This window comes from Metarhizium album (genome assembly GCF_000804445.1).
Source record: "Metarhizium album ARSEF 1941 chromosome Unknown scaffold_15, whole genome shotgun sequence".
In the NCBI taxonomy this organism is placed as follows: domain Eukaryota; kingdom Fungi; phylum Ascomycota; class Sordariomycetes; order Hypocreales; family Clavicipitaceae; genus Metarhizium; species Metarhizium album.
This window is the reverse complement of record NW_024467589.1, coordinates 310785-332949: the sequence shown is the minus strand read 5'-3', so window position 1 is coordinate 332949 and position 22165 is coordinate 310785. Positions and strand designations below refer to the sequence as shown.

Sequence of the window (22165 nt, the reverse complement as noted above, 5' to 3'; positions counted from 1 at the left end):
GTGATGGTCTAGATGGAAGAGAGGTGCGTGGGCCGACATGGAGCTTTTGCGTATGTCCATTGGGATGACAGTTGACTAAGTAACTACTACTTATTTCTCTGTACATCCCAAAGCCCTGCAACTGCAGCTCACTACAGCAGGCAGCCACGACAATGGTCGCCAGTTCGGGTGAGCAAAGGTGTGTACGCGACTTGGCCAGCCACGAAATACGGAGTATACCTGAGGGAAGGCTGCATTATCGGCGGCCCCAAAAGTAGGCGTGTTGGACAGACAGCCCGAGGGACTTGGGGGTTTGCAACATGACTCTGGCCTGCTGGCAATGATTCCATTCGACCGCATCGGCGAGGCATCGCAATCGACCACGGCCTTGAAATGAGAACACATGACTGCCGGACCCGACTTGCGTGCGATAAATGAACTTGAGCAAAGACCACGGCCAAGAAGGCCTGACCTCGGGGCAAATCGACCAGCCGATGGCCCCTCATTCATGGTCCAGTCGGCTCCGAGGTTGAACGACTTATCGTTTCCAAAGGGCTCGACACCAAATACTGGCACCCGCAGACACGGGCCTCTGTCTCCGCCAGCCATTCATCTACATCGGGCCTGCGGCTGGCCAGCGGGACCAGAAGCCTCATGCATGTACATGTACGGAGGAGGTGCAGAGAGCATGGTGGGTGGCATTTCGCAACCAACAAGCTGCGCGACTTTCCTATTTAGATGCGATCCCCGGTCTGCAGAGCGTAAAGGCTGGCGAACACGGCAATCCTGGGCGAGGTCTCGAAAACGAGCCCCGGCCATTGGTTTCTCTAAGCGCAGAGCAGACACTCTCACTTCTTTTTTTTTTTAAAAGAAAAAAAAAACCATGTACTCCGTACACACACCGCAATGACGGCCTAGCTGGTGCGTGGTTCAAAAATAGAAACAAAAATTCCAGCGCACAACCTGTGAACATGATTGCGCCAACTAACCGTCAACTTGGCCAACATGTCGTCCCAGTCTGCCAGGCCGTGAGAATGGCGGCCATGATATAAGCCTTTGGCCGTCCCTTCGACTGCCCATTAATTTGCCCTTTTTCTTCCTTTCCTTGTGTAGACGACGAGAAGTTCCAAGTGTTGCCAAAAAGGCCTTTTCTTTCATTTAACCCTCTTTTCTCTTTTGCCCCTGGTCGGGTCCTCGCTCCCCTCACTGCATGAGATAAATAATACCAGACACTACCAAAGATTATATTGTTTCCGCTTGCCCTCAAACGCCGCCTTTTTCTAGCCAAGAGCAAGCCGGACTTGCTCGACACCAGTCATTCACTACACGGACAGGCGAGGACAACTTGATTCCGCAGCACGCGCAACCGCGCTGAAGAAGAAAAACAACAATCCCCCTCCCTAGGAAGGTGTGCAGACACACACTGTCGTTTGATACGACAAGTCAACTGCAACGTGTTGACCACTCAGGAACTGATAACAGCTTCCCGGTCAGCCAACACATAATTAATTAATTTTTGAGACCAGCCTTGGTCAGCCACCATCGACCGGAAACCGAGCAAGAAGCCTGGCGGAAAGCTCGCTCCACGCTCGACTATCGGATCGACCTTGGGAACCTTTGGATTTGAGAGGGGAAAACCCTGGACTTTGGGCCGGAACAGACTGGACACTTTGGATGCTGCCTTGTCCATCCAGCCTCTAGAGTCTGGAGTCACACTTCGCGCGCTGGCTCTGGCTCCTCCAAGCCACAGTGCCCTTAATCTATCAACACTGTGCCCTACCACCCCTCCCCGCAGGGTAGCCGTCTCCGGAACTCACTCGCGGCACACCGTCGACGTCTCCAACCACACCCCCCACGCCCTTGCCATGGTTTGCCCTGTTCGGGAGCACTCGCACATAGCATCGAGCACATACAGGACCGTACAAATGCCATCCTCGCCCCCCGACTATCGCAACTGCTCCAAGGAAGCATTCGACGCAGTTGCAGATATGACAGTTGCGCAAAGCACGAAGGCCAAGTCTGCCTCAAAAGCTGGCAATGGAAACACAAAAACAAAGTCAAAGACGCAGATGCACCGCAGGTCAAGGACAGGTAGGCAACGTCGACTTACACGCGCCCTGCCTGCCTACTTTTACCCACTTCCTTCCCTCACTTACACGATACCGACAGCGAAAAGAGGAAGTCGCGACTCCCTCTTCTTGCCTTTTGGTTGTCTGTTTCTCGCCTATATTCTTTCAGCTCTTCTGTCTTTCCTTTCTCCCTTGATGATTTCTTTCTTCCTCGTTGAGCGATTTCTCACGCACCTTGAATCACGTTTCGGGCTCAATTCAATGTTTGCAAGCTAACATTCGTCAGGCTGCTATACTTGCCGATTAAGACGGAAGAAGTGTGATGAAGGCACACCAATGTGCACTGCCTGCAAACACCTAGGACTACAGTGCGAATACAGGCGACCAATCTGGTGGAGCAACAATGATGCTCGCAGAAAACAAAAGGAAGACATCAAGCGCATCATCAAGCGCAAGAAGTTGGCAGAAAAGACGTCCAGCTCTGTCCAGACTTCTGTCAGCCCGCCCCCAGGATTGTCGCATTCGGCGGCTACATCGACAACTTACTCGGATCCCATGGATCGCACCAGGTCTGCTTCCATCGACTCGCAGTTCTCTGGTGGCTTCAACTTCAACAGCCCGCCAAACGAAACAGGGTGCACTGTTTACAATACCCAGTTACACCCTGACTACGTTCTCAGCGGCTACTTGCCATATGAAGTTGACGTAAAGACGGAGCGACAAATGTTCGTCAACGACGTTCCCACGCTCAGGGAGTCCCACGTGGCCACGTTTAGCACTTATGAAACCCCCCCTCCTCCCGGCACTGTTCTGCCGTCTGGCCGATTCGAGATCGGATGGACTGACCACGTTCGACAAGAGCGAAGAGAGTCGATGGCGGAGGAGGCACTCAATGTCAACTTCTTTGACTTTGCGCATGGCTCACATAACGGATCAAGGCAATTTAGAATTGAACTTGAGGAAAGCGACCAACTTTTGTTGGACCACTTCATCCAATATGTCCTGCCCATCATCTTCCCCATCCTCGAGTCAAACCAACACGGCTCTGTCGGTTCCGACTTGATTCTTCCTGCCCTGCAGTCCAACGGCGTCTTTCTCAACTGCTGTCTTAGCATTGCGGCTCAGCACCTCAAGACCCACGCCGCGGTGCCTGGCAAGGACATTGACGAGGATATCATGAGGCACCGTTATGCCACCATCTTCTCGCTCTGCGAGTCGCTGAAGCGCGATGAGAACCACCAACAGATCCTGGAAGCTACTTTGGGCCTCATCTTTTTCCAGTGCGTCGTTGGTCGCTTTGATGATGATGGCCTTTTGGATATCGCCTGGCATCAGCACTTCCAGGCTGCCATTAGCCTTGTCCAGAAGCTCGACCTTCCCCGTCTCGTGTCCGAACCTGCTGGTCAGATTGGGCCGACTCCCTTCAATATGACCTTGACAAGCTGGATTGACATTCTCGGCGCCACCATGCAGGGCGCTTCGCCCACGTTTGCCCATACGTACCGGGAAAAGCACTTGTCTCCTGTCAACTCCCAGCTTGGGCTCCGCGAGCTCATGGGCTGCGAGGATCGAGTCATGTATCTCATCTCCGAGATTGCCTGCCTCGACTCTCTCAAAAAGGAAGGCATGGACGACTACACTCTCTGCCAACATGTGTCTGCTTTGGGAGAGCAGCTCACTCTCACCGAGGTCGGCGACACCGGTCCCAGGATGCCCTACAATGCCAGTGGCACATTGTCACCCAAGCAGCTCTGCAAGAACATTACTTCGGCTTTCCGCATTGCCGCTCGCATTTATCTCTGCAGCTTGATCCCTGGCTTCAGCCCAAGCCAGCCTTCTCCTCGGGCTTTGATTGAGAAGTTGACCAACATACTCCAGTTCATCCCCTCTGGATCGCATGGCTACGACCGCAGCCTTGTCTGGGTTTATCTCGTTGCTGGGTCCGTTAGCTTGCCCGGAAGCAGCATCCGGCCTTTCTTCGAAGACCGTGTTGCTCAGCTTGGCCACGACGCCACGTGCGGTGCCTTCGGCCGGATGGTGACGGTCGTCCAGGAGGTATGGATCCAAGCCGGGAGCCTGGCTCAGGCTGCCAGCCCTGGGTCTTGCTCGTCTGAAGTCATGCAGCCGTACGTCAACTGGCGTCACGTCATGCAAGCAAAGGGCTGGGACTTTTTGTTGATTTAGCAGTGTCTGTCCAGACATGTGCCACACAATTCAGCCCTTTCTTAAAGTAGCTGGTCTTCTTCTGAGAAGGGTTGTCAAAAGGCTTTCATGTCCAGGCCAGACTCGGAGCGGAATTTTACCTCTGTCCACTGGCCTTTTTGCCAACTCTTCTATTTTCTTTTTCTCTCTTCGCGTTTGCCCTTTTGGAGTCAGAAGGGGTTGCGTGGACTCGAAAGGCGGCGTCCATTTACCGGATGTTGACTCTTTTTTCGCCTGCATGTCTGAGGCTGGTGCATTGATTGCCACGAAGGCCTTTTTTCCATGATAATTTTGGGTTGATTTTAGTTCACCATTGTTGGCTTCGCAGCCGCCTTGCTTTTTACGATATACCCTACTGGCATGGGACTTCATATAGAGGACGCCGCGAGGCTCACTGGGGGTCAACACCATTCCTTGTTTTTTTTCACAGAGAGAAGCAACAGAGAAGCCTTCTTCAACATTTTCAACACTTGGAACAACTTGTAGGTTGGGGGGTGGAGAGAGAGAAGAGAGAGTTGATGAATGACGATTGGTTATGATCTCGGATCATGGAGACACGAATGATGCTTTTCTTTATGTATCTTTTGGGCATTGACTCTGGCGGTTGATGGGAGGTTTCGGGGCACTTTTTCTGGGTTCCAGAGGGAAACGATTCTGGCAGCATCACTCGTTAGTCATGTACAGGGCCGGCCTGGGCAGCAGTGACGGTAATCACTGGAAATAGGGGCAAGGCGGCACTGCAAACAGCCCGTCGAAAAGCCTCTGAAAGAGTAGGGAGACTACCCGGCACATAGCAGATGAATACAAAGCGCACAAATATCAGCTCACCATGATGATGCCCTGGGAACGGTGAATTTGGACGGAGGCAGCTGGCGACTGCGCGGGGAGAGAAAAGCGCCCGGCACATGCCTGGTTTCGCAGTTTTGAACGGAAACCAAGACCAACTTGTATGTGCTTCCGCTTCCTCTGTCTCTGCCTCTGTTCACTCGACCTGTTTGTTCTGCCATGGGCACCGCCCATTGTCTGCGCCGCAGAGGCCGGGACTTTTATTCAGTTTCGTTGTTCTGCCGACCGGCCGGCCGACCTGGCTTTGCGACGGGGGACAAAGCGCCGAAACAGGCCCTCCAGCACAGGACCGAGAGCCCTTTTAGCAGGCCTTTGCTTAACTGGGCATTTGGGAATTTTTCTTTCCTTTTGTCCTCGACCAGAAGCTAAAAGGGAGGGCTGCCCCCGTCGTGCGGCGTGCGTTCGACAAAAGGGGCATTCGGGCCGTGCGGTTTGTCGTGACGAGGGGCGGGTGCGTCGCGCCGAGGAGATGTGCTGGGCGTGCTTGCATTGAAGAGTCGCAAGGGGCGGCTGTTGTTTCTTCGCTGGACATGGAGGGTGGGATGAAATGCAGCAGCTGCAGACGCTGGCCGACACCGGCTGACACTGGCAGACGCCTGCAGACGCCTGCAGACAGTATCGACGGACTGTGGGAGGGGTGGGCATGACCGCCTGCCTGGCCTGGACGCTGGTGGCACCGTGGCACCGTGGCACTATGCCGCCATGCACCTCATATTCTTTCTTTTGCTTTTGCTGATACGACGTCGACGTACCGTACGGAGTAGGGTGTCTACCAAGGCAGGGCAGCAAGTAGCATCGAGCCGTGAGGAGCGTGCACTGTTACGTCGCGAGTCCCTGGCGCGCTGGCCTGGGGCCCGGGGGGCTGGTCGACGGCGCACTGAGGTTGGTGGTTGGTGGTTGGTGGTGGATGGCACCTTTACCGGACGCCTACCGCCTGGCGCCTACCGCCTGGCGCCCACCGCCCACCGCCCACGGGCTACACACAGTCCACTGTGGCCAGGCTGCTCCGTGGTTCCAGCACCTCGTATCCGGGGTGCCCAAGCCAAGTGCCCCGGCCGCGACCCTGGGCGGGTGCGCAGTGATTGGGCACTGCTATAATTGCTCGCGCCTCGGTGGCAGCAGACGACGAATGCCTGCCTACTACTCCGTACCTACCTGGTAGGTGGTGATCTAGGTAGCATCGAGACGGCCTCACCGCCGCATTCCAGAGTTGCAAATATATCTTGGAGCCGCCACGACTACCGCCGCGCGGGGATGCGGAGCGAGGCAGCACGGCATGGGCAAGCGGATGAGAAGTTGGCAGGGCAGCATGGCGAAGCACGTCGTGCCCCACAGACGGCGGGCGGCAGGCAAGCGCCAGCCAGTCGTGCCCCGCCTTCCCGCCTGCGCCACATTCAATCCCCACCAATCAATTCACACGGTTGCCAACGACTCGGCTAATCTGACGCGCCGTCGTCGTGATTTGCGTCTCGAGTCTCGACGTCGACCTCGACCATGACGAGGACTCTGCCCTTGTCCCCGAGCGCCTCGTCGACTTGTCAGGCTGTCCGAAACCCTTTCTTCCCAGCCTGTCATCTGGCCCGAGTCCTCCTCTTGCGACGCGCTCTCCCGGCTCATCCTGCTCCGGATTCACCGCCCGAGTGGCCTCCATGTCCGCGGGGCTAAAACCTGGCCCGGGACGACGAGCGAGACCAGAAGACCGGGAGGCCAGGAAACCAGGAGGAGACGGCGAGGCTACGATGGAACGGGAGGAAACAGAATGCACAGCTGCCAACGACTTGACTGCAGCAGTGAGCCCGTGGCCCACCGGATGCGAGGAAGAACCGTGGCGTTGTGTCGACGGCGGCGGCAAGGCGAGAGGATGAATGAACAGCAGCCGCAGCGGCAGGACGAGCGATTGCATGACCGCGCAGTCCGTCATGTTCTGCATTCTTTCTTCTTTCTCTCACGGCTCCCCCTTCTGCGCCCGTCTTTTACCGGTCACGCTGTCCTTTGACCCCCCAAATTCCAGTGAACGGCTTGTTCGTCTGCCGAGCCGCACGTCTGTACAATTGCCGAACAAGCAGCACTCTTGATCCATTTTGTTCCGTCGAGTGAAGCTCGCTTTGCCATCCCGAAATCACTTCTCCCTGCTCTTTCCTTATTACTCTCGCACTCGCCCTCTGCGCCGTACACCAGCGCCGTTTCCTGAAGACAAGTCGTCGCCGCCGCCATCACATCGCCCATTTTTGCCGCGTCACGAAATCCAAGTATTTACCTGCTCCCGAAAACAAAAACAACTTGTTCGACCGTACATACATCTCCCTGTATATATAACGCTTTCAAAACGATCGCGCCCTAGGCAAACACGATGGCTAGGTTGCCTCCTCATCTCCGGCGCCAGCTCCTCGCGGGTGTCGTGTCCTCGAACCCAACACCAGCCCTGTTCGCTCGAGACACCTGCGCCGCGAGCGGCAGGACGTCTTGCACGTCGCAAGGTCTCTCGGAAGGCCTGTGTTGCCCCCAAAACAGCCAGTGCGTCCCTCTGGCGGGCAACACCACCGTCATGTGCTGCCCGAGCGACAGCTCATGCGCCAAGATCCAGCCCATCACCTGCGACGTGTCGGAACAGGACCCGACACTACATCCGGACGCTCCCATAAAAACCGTCGCGCGAGGCGCCAAGCTGCCGACGTGCGGTGGCGATTTCTGCTGTCCTTTCGGGTACAGCTGCTCGGCGGATCGCTCGTCGTGTACCAAGGATTCGGACCAGTCCAAGGCACCCCCGGGCATGACGTCAACCGTGACGCCCGCGCCCACGACTACGCCCGGAACCTCGGCGTCGACGACGGCCGCGGCCGCAGCCGCAGCCACGTCAACCGGCGCGAGTCGCGACACCGGCTCGTCCTCTCTCGGGCCCAAGGAGATGTCCATCATCGGAGGCGTGGCCGGCGGGGCCCTCACGCTCGTCCTCATGGCCATGGCAGGACTCGTATTCCTCTGCATCCGGAGCCGGTCCAAAAAGGCTCTCCCGCAAAGGGGCCCCTCGCGAAACGGGCCCGCCAGCTCCGGGCCGTACGGAAACCTGATTTCCGGACCCATCACGAACCCCGACCTGTCGTTCCGCACAGACTTCATCCGTCAGACCAAGGAGGCGCCCCCTCGCGTATCAGTGATGCACTCTCTGCTGGACCGCTGCTCCCGAATGCTGGGCGTGCAAGGACGCGAGGCGCACAACACGCGCATGTCGATACCGAATCGGTTCGGGTCGCCCAATCCGTCTCTCCAGTCGTCGCGCATGTCACGATCGTCCCTGACGTCCGAGGACGAGCGCAACGCGCGCACCGGACATGTCGGCGCGCGTCTGCCGCCCATCCGGCAGCTGAAAGGCTCGAGCAGGTTGTCGTGCAGGATCTCGACGCACGACTTCTACCGTGACTCGGCGCGGGACAGCATCGCGTTTGCCGACCCCGGCGCCGCGAGCCAACCCCACCGCGGCGGCAACGTGCAGCGCGGCACGACGTTCAGCGACTTGATGAACCAAGTGACCGTGGGCGACGCTCACCGCAACGACGGCTACGTGCCTGGCAGTCAGAACCTGCTCGTTCCCGGAACGAAGCACAGCTTGCGATGAACATGTCTGCCGGCCGCAGCCTTCGCAAGTAGTCGACCGCCCTGGACACACGATGAACACGGGAAGCATGTACGTTGTAAACAAAGACGGCGCTGGCATTGAATGCCAAGGCAAATGCAGCGTGCGACAGAGGACGACACGCGGCGTCAGTCCATGAACAGGGAAGAAAGGGGACAAGGGGACCTGGGTCACTGCATCAACAATTTCTTTTGTCTACGGCGCTTGGCGGCAGGGCAGGGTTTCGTGCTGGGCTGGCATGGCGGTCTGTTTTTTTTTTTTTTCTTTGCACTGTTTATCGCTTTGATACTCCCGATAGTTTGTAGGCATAGAAGCTTGAATGTTGGGGCGCGCGGAATCATGTGTTCCATCCAGCATTGGGAAACGGCGGCACGACGGGCCATGATGCTACAATATAGACGCTGTGCTGTGACGTCAAAGCAGCAGCGACAACAAGTCTGCTATTTCCATCACCGGGCCTTGTTTGGACAACAGGCGCGCGAACAAGCAAGCGAGCAAGCAAGCAAGCAAGCAAGCAAGCAAGCAAGCAAGTCACCCCCATTGACACCGGCTCCCGAAACTCCCGCCCGTGCCCCAAGTACTGATACAGGTAGAAAAGATAACACAAATTTAGTCCCCCATGGCCTGGTACCAGTTCGGGACTCGCTCAGAAGAAATCACGCCTTCCACAAATGCCATTCACATGACGACGCACTTGTTCTCCTTGGGCTTCGAGGGCGTGGCTACGTCAACCCACCCGCCGCTGTCGGGGACACGCTCCCCCCCCTCCTCCTCTCTCTTCTTCTTCTTCTTGGGTATCCATCCCCTCTTCTTGGCGTCCTTGACGTTCTTTGCTGCGCTTCTCTCCGCCCGGCTGCGACGCCGGCTGACGCCGTTTGGCGTCCTGCGTGACGACGTCGACGGCGTTCTCATCCACATGGGCAAGGCGTTGGCGCTGGGGCGCAAATGGGGGGGCAGTGGCGCCGGCGCCGGCTGGTTGTTGTAAATATTCTGCAGTTGCTGCGCGGTGCCCCCCGGCCTCGGGAAGTGCGCGGGCCGCGGCCGCCGGGGGATCGGAGCGAGGATGGGCGTTTCGGCGTGGTTCGCGGCAGACCCCCGCCGTTGAGGCGGATCGTGGGACCCAGAAATCCCCGTCGGCGTGCTGATGATGAGGGGCCGGTCCGAGTCGGCGACGTGGAACCGCCCCTCGTCGGCAGGAAACGCCGGGGACTGCGCCTGCGACGGCGAGCCACGCGGCTCCTCCGTCGTCGCGCTGCGGCCCTTGTCCATCCAGAGCTGCTGATTCCAAGCATTGCCCGACAGCCGGCGAGGGTTGCCCTGGCTGATCCTCTTGTTGAGGCTCGCGATCTGGCCGGAACTTGGCGCGGGCGGCAGAAACCCCGCTGCCAAATCGTTCGCAGTCACGCCCAGAGGCGGAGCGGTAAGAGGATGCCCAGGAAACTGCCGTGGCGGGCCCACGCTCGACTGTGCTCCTGGCTGAAATTGCTTGGGCCACGTTCGGGCATTGGACAGGCGCCGCGGCTCTGCTCCTGAGGCGCCAGCGAGGTTCGACGGAGACGAGGGAATTCGCAGCTCCAACACCGGCGCTCCAGGCCGCGCTCCAGACCGCGCTCCAGGCCGCGCTCCAGGCCTGTTGCTGGGTTCGGGAGTCGGGGAGGCGGCCTCCGGTGTCGCTCGAGGGAACTCGGTCCATTGCTGTGACGGGGCCGAGTCGAAAGAGGCTGCAGCCGATGTGTTTCCGCGGGATGTAGGAGACGATATTTGCCCCGGGGGCGCCGCGGACTCGCTGGGGTGCGTAGATGGTATGCGTAAGGAAGCTGGCGGCGACACGTCGTAGATATCGTCGCCCTGGACTGATTGCATAGAAGGTGTGGATACCGGTCGAGGTAGGTCTACCGCCTCCAGTCTATTCATATTTGCGGCCTCACTTGTGGGATCCTGCTGAGCCCGCCTGTCTTGATGTTGAGGCCCAGTCCACTTTGCCTGCGCCGACTGCTCCAGGGCCGACGTTGGGGAGTTGTCGAAAGCTTCACCAGTGGAGCCGCCGCCGGCGGAAGGGGGTGGGAAGTCGTTCGTGACTGCCATTGGCGCCACGGATGGTCCGCGCATAAAGTCTGGCATATCACCGGGGTCCTCCTTCTGATAAGGAGGGGGAGGAGGCACCCAGTTGTCGGCATCACTTTCATGAGGGTGTTCAGCGCGGCCGTCTGCCCGGCGATACTCAATGGGGCGGCCATCTGCCGTGCGGGGATTCAGTCGCCGGTTCACGGCCGCGGCCGTGGCTGCCCGACGAAGAGTGGTGCCAGACCGAGGGCTAGCGTGTGCGTAGGGTGCATCAAGAGCCTCCTGCTCATCCATGGACGCGACTTCTTCCTCGGCCTGCGAAGTGGGTGCTGCGGTCCGGCGGTTGATGGGGTGTTGTCCAATCGTCCTCGGGGCCAGCGGGTCGTCGTCGTCGTCGTCGTGAGCATTTGCAATGGTGCTGGGTACTACGAGTCGAGGGAGTGGCTCTCGCCCGGCGACGGTGGTTGCTGCTCGAAGGAGAGCAGCGCTGCCTCCTCGCCTCTGGGCGACAGTTCTTCGCCGGACTATGGCCACCTCTGTTTCCAGGTCATGTCGTTCCTCGGCCAGGGGTTCGGCATTATCAGTTCCTACTTCAATCGTGACTTCTGTACGGTCTCCATTCACAAGGCCGTAATCAAAGTCCAGCAAAACGATACGCCCGCCGTCGACAAAGTCGACATCCTCTTCATCCGTCACTAGCTTCGGGCCCGAGACTCCAGTGGCGGTAACTACAAGCCGTTCCTGGGAGGAATGCTGGCCAAAGTTCCCAACCCACTTGACACTACCAAGACCACTCAACTCGGTAACCTTGAAGCCGGCAACAAGATTGTTCCGCAGCTTGTCGCAGAGAATCTGCCACTGAGGCACTCGCTCGGTTTCAGCACCATCTTGACCCCTGGTCGAAGTGCGACGGGACAAGCTGCTTTGAGCACTATTATTATGCCTGCCCAGTCCTGACGAGTTCGAATTCGACGAAGAATCACGACTTGCTGGCGAGGCTTCGGGTACAGCATCCAGGTCCTGGGGAACGCCATAAATCCAAACCTCGCTGCCCTGAAAGCCCGCCGAAACCAGCTCCCCCTGAGAGGTGGTGGCGGGCAGAGTACAGGGCAATAGCTTGGTCTGCAGTTTGGCATTTGGAATCGGGCCTGTGAAGTAAGTTGTGCCATTCCGGAGATCATCGAGTCGGACGGCGCGAAAGGTTTCGAAGCTGCGGTCATAGGTGAATGTCCACTCGGGCTCTCCGTGCTCGTCGTCGGGCAACCATATGGCGTGACTGCAGTCACGGCTCGTATTGGGGAAAAGGATGGAGGTTGTCCACATGGCACCCGCATTTTCCTCCAACATCTGGCTGCCGGGATCATAGTACGGTGCTGTCAGAACCACAGTGGACGGCGGACAAGAGTTTACAGTGGTGCCCAAAAGCTGGGTTCCGTCGAGCGAAAAGGCCAAGGCGTCGACTGCGTCACATTTGACAGCCCGCTTCTCCGTCGCCAGGGTCGAAGACTTCACGGAGAACACCTCGATCCCTCCGTCATATGCGGCGGCAAGAACGGCGCCGCAGGATGATAATGCAATTGTCTGCGGCTTATTGTCCAAAACGAGGGAGTGCTCTCTATGTGGTGGCGATTGGGTCATGTCATAAATATCCACCTGCATCTCACTCGACAAGACGGCCAGGGTATGAGCGTCATCAGTAACGCAAGCCGCAGCTGGTCGCCGTTGAATCTTCAACTCCCGTTCAACGCTGACAGCGGAGCTACAGACATCGATGACGTAGATTCTCGACGAGTTGTATGCCAGAATGTGCTGGCCTCTGGGCGAGGAGGCAAACTGCATTCCCTCCCCGCCCGGAGCCGACGAAGAGCTGATTGAATTGGAGACGAGCTTTATCAAGGTCCGTTTGGGGCGCAGGTAAGGCTCGAAGAGGTTCCGTTTGACCTGTCGCGCAAAAAGACGGCGAAGCGTGGGTAGATTGTCATGGACAGCGGTAGGAACGCGGGGATGAGAGGCCGCATAGGACGGGCAATGAGCTAGATGATGTGCATAAATGTGAGGACGCTGAGACGTTGCTCTCCATTTGCGATTGAGGAGAATCAGGGAGGCGAAGTCGCTGGGTTTGGCGGCGAGGAGTATCCTGGTGGCAGGTCAGCAACCATGTTGACCACGGACGGCAGAGCAGACGATGCGGTGGTGCCGGTGCCGGCGTCGGTCCCGCAGAGGGAATGCAAGGCTTACTGCTCGATGATCTCGTCGGGAAGTCGATGGAAGGCGTCGGAGTCGGTTGAGATGTGAAGAGGCGCCTTTTCGATGCTGGACGGCCGCGCTCCTGTCACGACGGGGTGGTCCATGGTATGCGCAGACAATCGCTCACGGCCAGCGGTGGGATGATGGTCGCAGCAATCATGGAGGCACAGAAGGAATCAAGAGGTTGCCAAGCCGCGGGGAAATGACATGACGCTCTGAAGGGGTTTCGGAGGCGGGTGTGAGGAAAATTACGAGCCCATGGCAGAGGAGGGCGAAGGGGGCATTGCCATGGGATAATGAATGGTCGGTCTGGTGTCGACGTCGAAGACGTTTGGCACGAAAAGAGGTCTGGCCTGCGGCGGACCGGACCCACCGCTGGGGCAGGGAGACGTGAAGGGAGCAGCCGTGCCGTGCCAATGACGAGCAGGGAGGCGGCAAGTTGCCAAGTACAAGGTACAAGAACCAACGTCGCACTGTGCGAGCACCGTGTTCCCTTGCTGTTTCAATCAAACGGTGCTTCCACTGTGAGAGTGGCGTGTTTTGCGCGTGGCCCGTCGCCGGTGGCGATTTCCAACGTCATCCTGCTGTTCCCACCGTTTTCGTTTCTCACCTTGGACCTGTACTCCGTACGGAGTACTGCTTCCCCTTCCCCTCACGCTTCGGCCACGTCCTCTGCCACTCCCGCCCTTCGGTGGCTATCAGTGGCTCGGGTGAAGGCTGACGAGCGCTGTGGCGTCGGTGGTGCAGCCCCGACCCGCACGTGACCTCGACGACATGCCGATGCCCGTCTAACGTTACGTAGGCGCTATTCTTGGCAGAATCACCACCAGCGACTTGGGTCGTGTTTTGTGTCTGCCGCCATTCTCACTCTCACTCTCCTCCTCCCACCGGACGGCAAAGCCCACGTTGGGGCTCCAGTCGGAACCCCCAGCCAGGGCAGACAACGCTCGGCAAACGTCCAGGTCATGTCAGCATCCGTGAATAATCAGGCATTTGGGAACGACAACACACCGCCAGGGGCCAGGGGACATGACTTGGAAACATGGGCACATGTTGTTGCACGGTGGCTGGCTATGTATGCTATGCAGGGCTAGACTGTCTGTCTACACGACGTTCCGAGTGCGGGCGCCCAGCGCAGTCCGACAACGATGCCTTCCGTAGTTCCGTCGTACGCCATGCTCTGTACATGATATATTCAGGCCATCCCGGCCAAGCGGACGGAGGAGGAGCCGGGGGTAGTGTGTGTGTGTGTTCGTATTCATGGCCGGGTGCACGCACGCACGCCGCGCCCATTGCTCTGCCGCTCCGCCGTTCTGCCAAACGCACCGCGCCAGCGACATCAAAAGCGACGCTCTCCGCCCGCCCGCAGCCACGTGGCACGTGTCGTCGACTCGGGGCCTCGCGCATGAGAATCCATCTATTTGGGAACACGGGGCTTCGTCCGGGAACTGCAACACGGCAGACTTCATGCCGCAGCCCTCGAGACTCGCCACCACCGCCTGCCTTTTGTGCGTCGTGTCTGTCCGTTGACGCAGAGGCTATCTGTTGCTGCAAGTACTTGGTAAACAGGTACGGTGGTGACATGTTGAGAATAAAAAATAAAAATGAAAACCCGAGGCCCAAGGCAGATTTTTCGTCATAAGCGCAAGCGGCGGATGATGACGCGCCTCTGGACGTACAGAGTCATCACAATGCCTAGTCCAAAGAAGACTGGCATCAGGCGGGCGTGGCCCAGGTGGTTGATGAGGCGGGCATCGTACGAGTGCCACGAAGAACTGCCGAGGTGCTCAAAGAGGGGCGTCACGACTCTGCCGTTGAGGCTGTGAAGGGGACCCGGCAGGATCTTGTAGTCTCTCCGATTCGGCTGCAGCGCGTGCAGGACGGAGGCGAAGTGGCCGCCCGTGCTGAACATGACGGCGGCGTAAGGCAGCCCGAACCACCGCTTGTTGTAGGCCGGCAGGTTGTCGAGAATGGTGCCGATAAAGGGATTGTGTCTACTGGCCATGAGGAAGCTGATGGAAAAGCCCGTGGGGTGAGCCTCTGGTGCGACGAAGCCGAAGCGCCTCAGCGGTCCGAGAGCCCGTCTGCATCGCATGTCGAGGTCGAGAATGGCTCCGCCCATTTCGTACAGAATCATGTATCGCAGGGCGTCGATGCGTTCTATCGGGTACGGGTAACTGTGCCACATGTCCATGAGCTCGGGGAATTTGCCCTCGACCAAGGCAGCGGCGTCGTCGTCCGTCCACAGTCGCGTCTGCCAGCCGGGATGCAAGTCGACACAGCTCTGCAGCGCCTCTTCCCACTCTGGGCGCCAGTCTTGTCTCCTGGTGCCCAGCGCGATGTGGTGCAGCACGGGAGGAACGACATCCTGGAACGGCTCGCCTGCGCTCAATTGGTCGCGAGTGTAATTCGAAAATGTCACGTCAAAGTCGTCGCGCTCGGCCGAGAGGATGAAGTCGGCGGCGTTGGCGCGCCAGTGCACCTTGAGCGACACAAGCGCCCATGTCTGGTATATGACATCCTGGAAGAGTAATACAACGGTGAAGAGGATCACCGGTATTGCCCAGAAACTCGGCCGCCATCTGAATGTGTGTGATGGCAGGGGCCTGTGCAGTGCCATTGCTGTTGCTGTTGCTGTTGCCGTTGCTGTTGCCGCTGCCGTGACGTCTGTGTAAGCCAAGTGATGATGATGCGAGGGCAGCTTAATAATGCGATGAATTGCGCAAGGACGCAAAAGACGCAAAGGAAGAGAGCAAGACGACCAAGAAAGGAGGCAGACAGGACAGGAGACGTGGGACGGAGAGGAAAAAAACAAAAGGTCAGGAGGCGCCTGCCAGATGGGAATGGTTCTGGTCAATTTGTCAACTTGTCAATGCACAATGCACTACAAAGATGCTTGGCTTGGCCTAGTCTGAGGGTCTGGCAGAGCAGCTCTTGAGAATAGAACAGAATCCCCTAGGGCAACGCGCAGATCACATCAATTGATGTTTGCAATCAATCCATCGCTCTGCAAGGTTGGCAACTGGCGACGATTGCCAGCTTTTGCCGTCGAGGCCATGGTGTTCGGCATATGTACTTTTCAACCCAAAAATGAGCCACCCCTGGATACCTGGGCTCGTATCTAGGGCCCCAAGCTTAAATGGGTAGTATAGATGAGAGCTGTACGTGTCATGACATGTGTCTCCTCGTCGTCATCGAGTCCCTGGGAGGGACTTGTTGCTACCGATCCCGGAGCGTAGATGCGTCCTACCAAGTCCATCCAAGGACAATAGATGCAAGGCGCAGGGCCGCCTCGTTGTCTGGCCTGTTCTAGTCCATACTCCGTAACCAGGTAGCTCAGGCAGGAGATGATGGCCTTGCCTTGATCTGGCCTGTTTGGCCCCCCCCCCCCCCCTTTTTTTTCCCCCCCCTCTCTCTCTCCTAGCAATGCCTGAATGCCAAGACACTGGCGCGTGTGTGAGATCAGCGTGAGATGCGTTTGAAAAAGTCCAGGAACAAGCAACAGGAAGCGACTAAGCGGGTCGTCCTCCCTCCATATCCATGACTCCATGTCCCGGCACAACGTCGTCAACGATCAATCATCCTAAAGCCTCCATCAGTTGTCGTCCCGGCTTCGCCAACACACAGCTTCAACTCCTGCGCGCCAAACCACGCGGACCACGGGCCTCGTACCATTAGCCCAGCCGCAACCTTAATGTTGGACGTGGTAAGCTGTGGATTGTCAAGCTCCGTTTGACAATTCTCGACGTCAAACCCGGCAGCCCATTGGGTAGCCGTCACTTTGTTTCAGCTTCGCGTCTTACATGTCTGACTTTGCCAAATCCCAACTTAAAACTTAAAACGTGGCCCCATTCTTGGTAAACTATGATTATGGCTATGGCTATGGGGATAAACTCACAGGCGTGTTGGTATTAGCGCCCAGTGCTCCGCAGTTGCTCGGCAAGGCGCCACTGTATCATGAGCCGGCGTGTTATACAAATGTCCGTGTCCTTGCCCGGGTCCGTGGGGTTTCCTAAAACCAGTTCGACACCTTCCCTTGTGACTAGTTGATCCCCTAGAGGGAATCCAAAGACTTGCAAAGGGACTCGTTATCGACAACCTACATGTGGCGCCCAGCTTTGTAAGCTGCTCCACCCCAGCAGTCTTGCTCAGGCTTGATCTGATAGGCGCCAAGGTTTGGAAGTAACTAAGTATGTAGTAATGCCAATCCAATCCAGACCGCCTGGCGGCCGGAATTGTATGATTACGGGTTGTTAAAGTCAAACGGCTCAGAGAACGGGAGTTGACCACTCAAAAACTCGTCGGTGATCAATGTGCCGAGGTCGTCATCAAAACTAGCCAAAAACTCCGCCGAGGCGTCAGCACCGCCAAGCTCAAGTCCAGTCATCAAGTCTGGCGCGTTGAGAGGTATGTCGGGAGGCAATGTTGTTTCGCGACGCTTCCTCGCCACAGCCACGCAATCGCGAATCTCCTTGACGCACGGCAGGCTGTTTTGAATCTCGTCCATGGCCTCTGTCAGCAGGGATAACGAGCGTTCAATCTCAGGGTCATCCCACGATGATTCTTGAAAGAACCGCTTCATCATGACGGCTCCTATTGCCGTGGAAAGCGTTTGTGCAAAATCCAGTGGCAGAGATCTGTACCGATAATAGCGAGAGTAGCTCCGCATGAGGCGCAGGATGGCCTGCAATGACTCGTAACAGATTTCAACATCTTCGCTTTCTGATATTCCAGGCTTTTCGAACATGTTTGACGGTGGTCGGTGGAGGATGATCATGACGGTGTGAAACAACATGCTGTCAAGGCGTTAGGCGCTGCTTGGAAGAATTCTGTTGCCAAATAGGCTGTGTCTCAGACTCACTGCAGGTGAAGTACAGGCGACGGCACCTGTCCTACTGTCCACTGATTCCAGTGCAGTGTCCCTGGCAAGCTAGCAAGCCATTTTGTCAGTGAAACGTGGATCTTGCGCGACTTGGCTGCTGCAATGGCTGGACCAATATCCCCCCGCCGATTCTCAAAAAGATCTGCAATCATGATGTGAATAATCTTGCAAAGTTCCGCCTGGTATATAAAGGAACCAACAAGTGCCACATCGTTTTCGTAGTCTGATACCGTGGCACCACTACAAATGTATGTTTCCAGCAGATTTTGCCAGTCATGAGGATACTGAAGCCTGATGGTGTTTCGCACATCCGACTCGCTGGGATAGAGAGCTGGAGGTCGTCCGAAGTACAAGCTCAGCTGTTTATCGGCTATGAAGATTCCCCAATACACTCTCCGGAGGATCTCTCTATCACGGAACAAACTCGAGGAGCCATCCCAGTTACTTGGGTCCAGATGCAGCCCCATCTCGTGAGCAAGCCGAAAGGCCATGCCGCAGAAGAGCCATCCTTTAGATGTCTGCCCGACAGCGATTTCGCGATGCCCTAGCAAAATAAGGGCCTGGAGCGTGGTGAGGTCGGGCTTATCTAGGGTTGCAAAAAGCAGCGCTTGCGCCTGTCCAGAAAACACGTCAGATAGTTTAAAGAAGTCATCATAAAGAAGAGCTGACAGCGAACACATCGAGTAGAGAAGCAAGTCGGAGTAGTATCTCCCCGAGCCTACGTCGTAATCTCTCAAGAAGTATTCCCGGTAAACCACCATGTTATACTGATACTGCTCCGTGAAGAAGGCGGCCATCAAGGTTTGAGAAGTCTGGTCGTGAGGCGCATATTGAAAGCTGCCACCGGTCGAACTCGACTCCTCGAATGTGAAATCTTTTGTTCCTGGCGTCGAACTGATTTGGCCGTTGGCTGAGGCAGGACACGTCGTCACTTGCGTTTCGTCTCTAGAGAAGTGAATTTGAAACGAACTCGTTCCACCAAAGAACTGCACCGCGTTGCCAGCTCGCGGTCGTCTCAACTGGCCAGCGCGCAACCGCGCAACAGCAACTCCATGGTCACCAATCGTCGTGTTTGGCTGAGTCTTTTCGTCAAGCAATGTGCCGCCCTCGGGCGACGAGCTTAGAGATAACCCTGAGAGAATCTCGTCTTTTTCCGTGTCATCTGCAACGGCCAACTTGCGAATCACTTGCTCCAATGCATTGATTTGGCCCTCTAGAGCCTGTACGTAGCTTTTCGAGACTGGCCTGGACCGTGGTAAGCATAGCACGAGAAAAAGCATAGGGCGGCAACTCGCAAACTATCTCACCTTTGCTTCTCGCCGGTTCCTTGCAGCACACATTCCGTGCCTGCCTTGATACATCGCGAACAGGGGCGTTTGCGGTCACATTTTATCTGTGCATCTCGTCAGCTTTTCAAATCGTATTTCTGGGTGTCGTTCTGCTCAGTGCCCACCTTGCGACGGCGACATCGCTCACACCTGGGGGCCCGTTAGTTTGTAACCTGAAAACACACATTCTCGTGATCAGCTCACGATATCTTGATTGATTCGCCCATGGGAGTTGCCTCCATCACGCTTAATCTTTGTCGACTGACAGTATCCGGGGTTGGCTCCTATCCGTTGGGTGCACAGGGTGAGTCATGCCAAGGGAGTTGGAACTTGAAGGAAGGCGCCACCCTGCAGCGCGACTCGATTTATCACAAAGCTGCATCGAGTCGCGCGTGAAGCTGCTTCATCCAGCTGCGACAACCTACAGCCTGTCAGAGCGGCACCGCGAACGCAGGATAAACGTTGTGTATGTGCTGAATCAAGTCGTTGTGCCGGTGTGCCTTCGCGGCAGCAACCCCTGGACGATACCGGCGCCATCGCTCGGTACCGATTGACGGTTCTCGGCCTCACTCTGCTCCTCCTTCTCCTGACTCTGCCTCGAATCTCTCCAGCCTCTCCAATCCCTGGGACAAACAACATCGTTCCGACTCCAATTGTCTCCTATGGCGAACCCCCACCTTGTGTGCGTTTCTCCACACTTTTTTGTCCGTGTTCGATGCCCACCGACATGTTGCCATGGCCTACGGTCGCACATTAGCTTGCATCTGCAAACGCTGCCACTATGATTTTCCTGATTTGCATTCTGCTGATTTGCTGTAGCGCTGCGCACGTCTTTGCAATTGTAGTTAATTGCTATATATATCTTTATAATTATTATTAACTTTAATATTATATAAAATACTTGCTTAAACTTATATATTTGCTTATACTCTCTATAGATATATATATTATTTTGCTATTTTGTAATTTTATCTTGTAATATATAAATTAATATAAAAGTAAATACCTAGCTACTATATTTTTATTATTTAAGTAAGACTTATCTTTCTTAATCTTTATATTTCTTTTTTTCCTTCTATAAACTTAAACTACTTTTATTATCTTATTAAATTATTTCTAAACTAGTTTATACTGCCTAAAAAAAAATATCTTATAAATATAAGTTATTACTATAATACTAGTAATACTTCAACTTAGAGAAGTAACTTGCTAATAAGCTTATCTTTAAGTTAAAATTTAATACTATAAGTCTTCTCTAGTAGAAATAATAAAAGTAATAATTAAAACTAACTTAGAAATAATTCTAAGATAGCTAGCTGATTTTATTCCCTAGGGAACTATTCTACTATTTTAAAGTAAATAGTATACTATATAATTAAGTATAATACTAACTAGATATATATATAAATTAATTCTTATTTATTTCTTATAAATATAGCAATATATAATTAAGTTATTACTTTAAAACTATTATATTTAATTTTATAAAATTAACCTAGAGAAGTACTGCCTTAGAGATAATAAGAAGCAATTAAATAATAACTTAGCTTATAAGTTACTATAGAAAATAGTTTAAAACTAGTTATATAATAATTAATATTTATTTTATATAAAATAGTATTTAGACTATATTAACAGCTAAGCGCTATTATAAATACTATATAAGCTTATATAGTAAGGCATAATGCCTTCTAAGGCGATTTCTATTTCTGCTCTTACGCTACTAACTGCTGCTGCTATTGCTGCTGCTAATACTGTAGTTTAAACTGCACGTAATAAAGCTGCTGCTGCTAATGCTAAAGCAGCAGCTGCTATATACTGCTAACTAACAATAGTATATATACTGCCTAAACTACTTGTAAAGTAATTAGAAAAGGAATTAGGACTAATTTTAATAGAATACTGCTAAGCTGCCTGCCTAGTTGCCCTTGCTCTTGCCCTTGCTCTTGCCCTCGCCCCTGCTCTTGCTCTTGCTGTTGCTGTTGTTATTGTTGTTGCTATTGCTGCTGCTGCTGCTGCTATTATTGTTGTTGTTGTTGTTGTTGTTGCTGTCGCCCCTGCCCCTGCCTTTAAGCTCCTCCCTCTCTCTCTCTCTTTCTAAGGACGAGGTTAAGGACGAGGATAAAGACATAGAAATAGTATAAACTACTTACTAAATTATAAACTTTATAAACTAGTTAAGAACTAATTCTAGCTAATAGAATTTGCTTAGTATATTGCTAAATAATACGCTCTTTACTATATAGCTACTATACTATAAAGACAGCCTTTTTATAATTACTAAGATGCACTATATAGTAGGTTTCTAGAGGCTTAATATAGTTTATAATGTTTGTATATTTATTTTATATAGTAAGTTAGTTAAGATTAGAATTAAATTAGAAATAATTTATACTAATAGCTATAAAATGCCCCCCCCCTTGCTCTAACTAGTCTTATAAAGTTTAGAAATGTTTTTATTAGTTTAGTTAGTTTAGTTAGTTTATTTTTTGTTTTTTTGTTTTTCTTTTGTTTTTTATTTTTCTTTTATTTCTTTTGTTTTTTTTGTTTTTTTTTCTTTGTTTTTTTTTCTTTGCTTTTTTTACTTTACTTTTTTTACTTTACTTTTTTTAACTTTACTTTTTTTAACTTTACTTTTTTACTTAGCTTTTATATTTTATTTCTTTAAATTAGTTGCTTAAGTTATTTTATAAATAAATTAAAGATATATTTCTCTAAGATATATTTAGTAAAGAAATTATAAATTATTTATTATCTTAGCTTAATTTAGTCTTAAAATAGTTTAGAAGTAATTTATATATATTTATTATAGTAATATCTAGTAGTTATATTTAATATATTTATTACTTTAGATAGCTATAAAGCTATATAACTAGTACTTAAGCTAGCTACTTTATAAAGGCTACTTATTTCTATT

The 22165-nt window shown here is 53.9% G+C and overlaps 5 protein-coding genes across 5 annotated transcripts; 2 read left to right on the top strand and 3 right to left on the bottom strand.

Moving 5' to 3' along the window:
* Positions 1–1904: 1904 nt before the first annotated feature.
* On the top strand, positions 1905–4232 carry MAM_05720 (PRO1 protein; the record flags this gene model as incomplete). The annotated part of the gene is made up of 2 exons (XM_040824518.1): positions 1905–2070; positions 2335–4232. The coding sequence occupies 2 exons, from the start codon at positions 1905–1907 to the stop codon at positions 4230–4232; spliced, it is 2064 nt and encodes a 687-aa protein (XP_040677497.1).
* Positions 4233–7446: 3214 nt separating this feature from the next.
* On the top strand, positions 7447–8709 carry MAM_05719 (uncharacterized protein; the record flags this gene model as incomplete). Its single annotated transcript, XM_040824517.1, has 1 exon — positions 7447–8709. The coding sequence occupies one exon, from the start codon at positions 7447–7449 to the stop codon at positions 8707–8709; it is 1263 nt and encodes a 420-aa protein (XP_040677496.1).
* A 696-nt stretch (positions 8710–9405) lies between these two features.
* MAM_05718 (F-box domain protein) lies at positions 9406–13142 on the bottom strand (the record flags this gene model as incomplete). The annotated part of the gene is made up of 2 exons (XM_040824516.1): positions 9406–12928; positions 13030–13142. The coding sequence occupies 2 exons, from the start codon at positions 13140–13142 to the stop codon at positions 9406–9408; spliced, it is 3636 nt and encodes a 1211-aa protein (XP_040677495.1).
* Positions 13143–14674: 1532 nt separating this feature from the next.
* Positions 14675–15658, bottom strand: MAM_05717 (Glycosyltransferase, DXD sugar-binding motif protein; the record flags this gene model as incomplete). The annotated part of the gene is made up of 1 exon (XM_040824515.1): positions 14675–15658. One exon carries the CDS (start codon positions 15656–15658, stop codon positions 14675–14677), a length of 984 nt encoding a protein of 327 aa, XP_040677494.1.
* A 1623-nt stretch (positions 15659–17281) lies between these two features.
* Positions 17282–19490, bottom strand: MAM_05716 (uncharacterized protein; the record flags this gene model as incomplete). The annotated part of the gene is made up of 5 exons (XM_040824514.1): positions 17282–17834; positions 17900–19165; positions 19228–19313; positions 19374–19398; positions 19453–19490. 5 exons carry the CDS (start codon positions 19488–19490, stop codon positions 17282–17284), a joined length of 1968 nt encoding a protein of 655 aa, XP_040677493.1.
* Positions 19491–22165: the final 2675 nt, after the last annotated feature.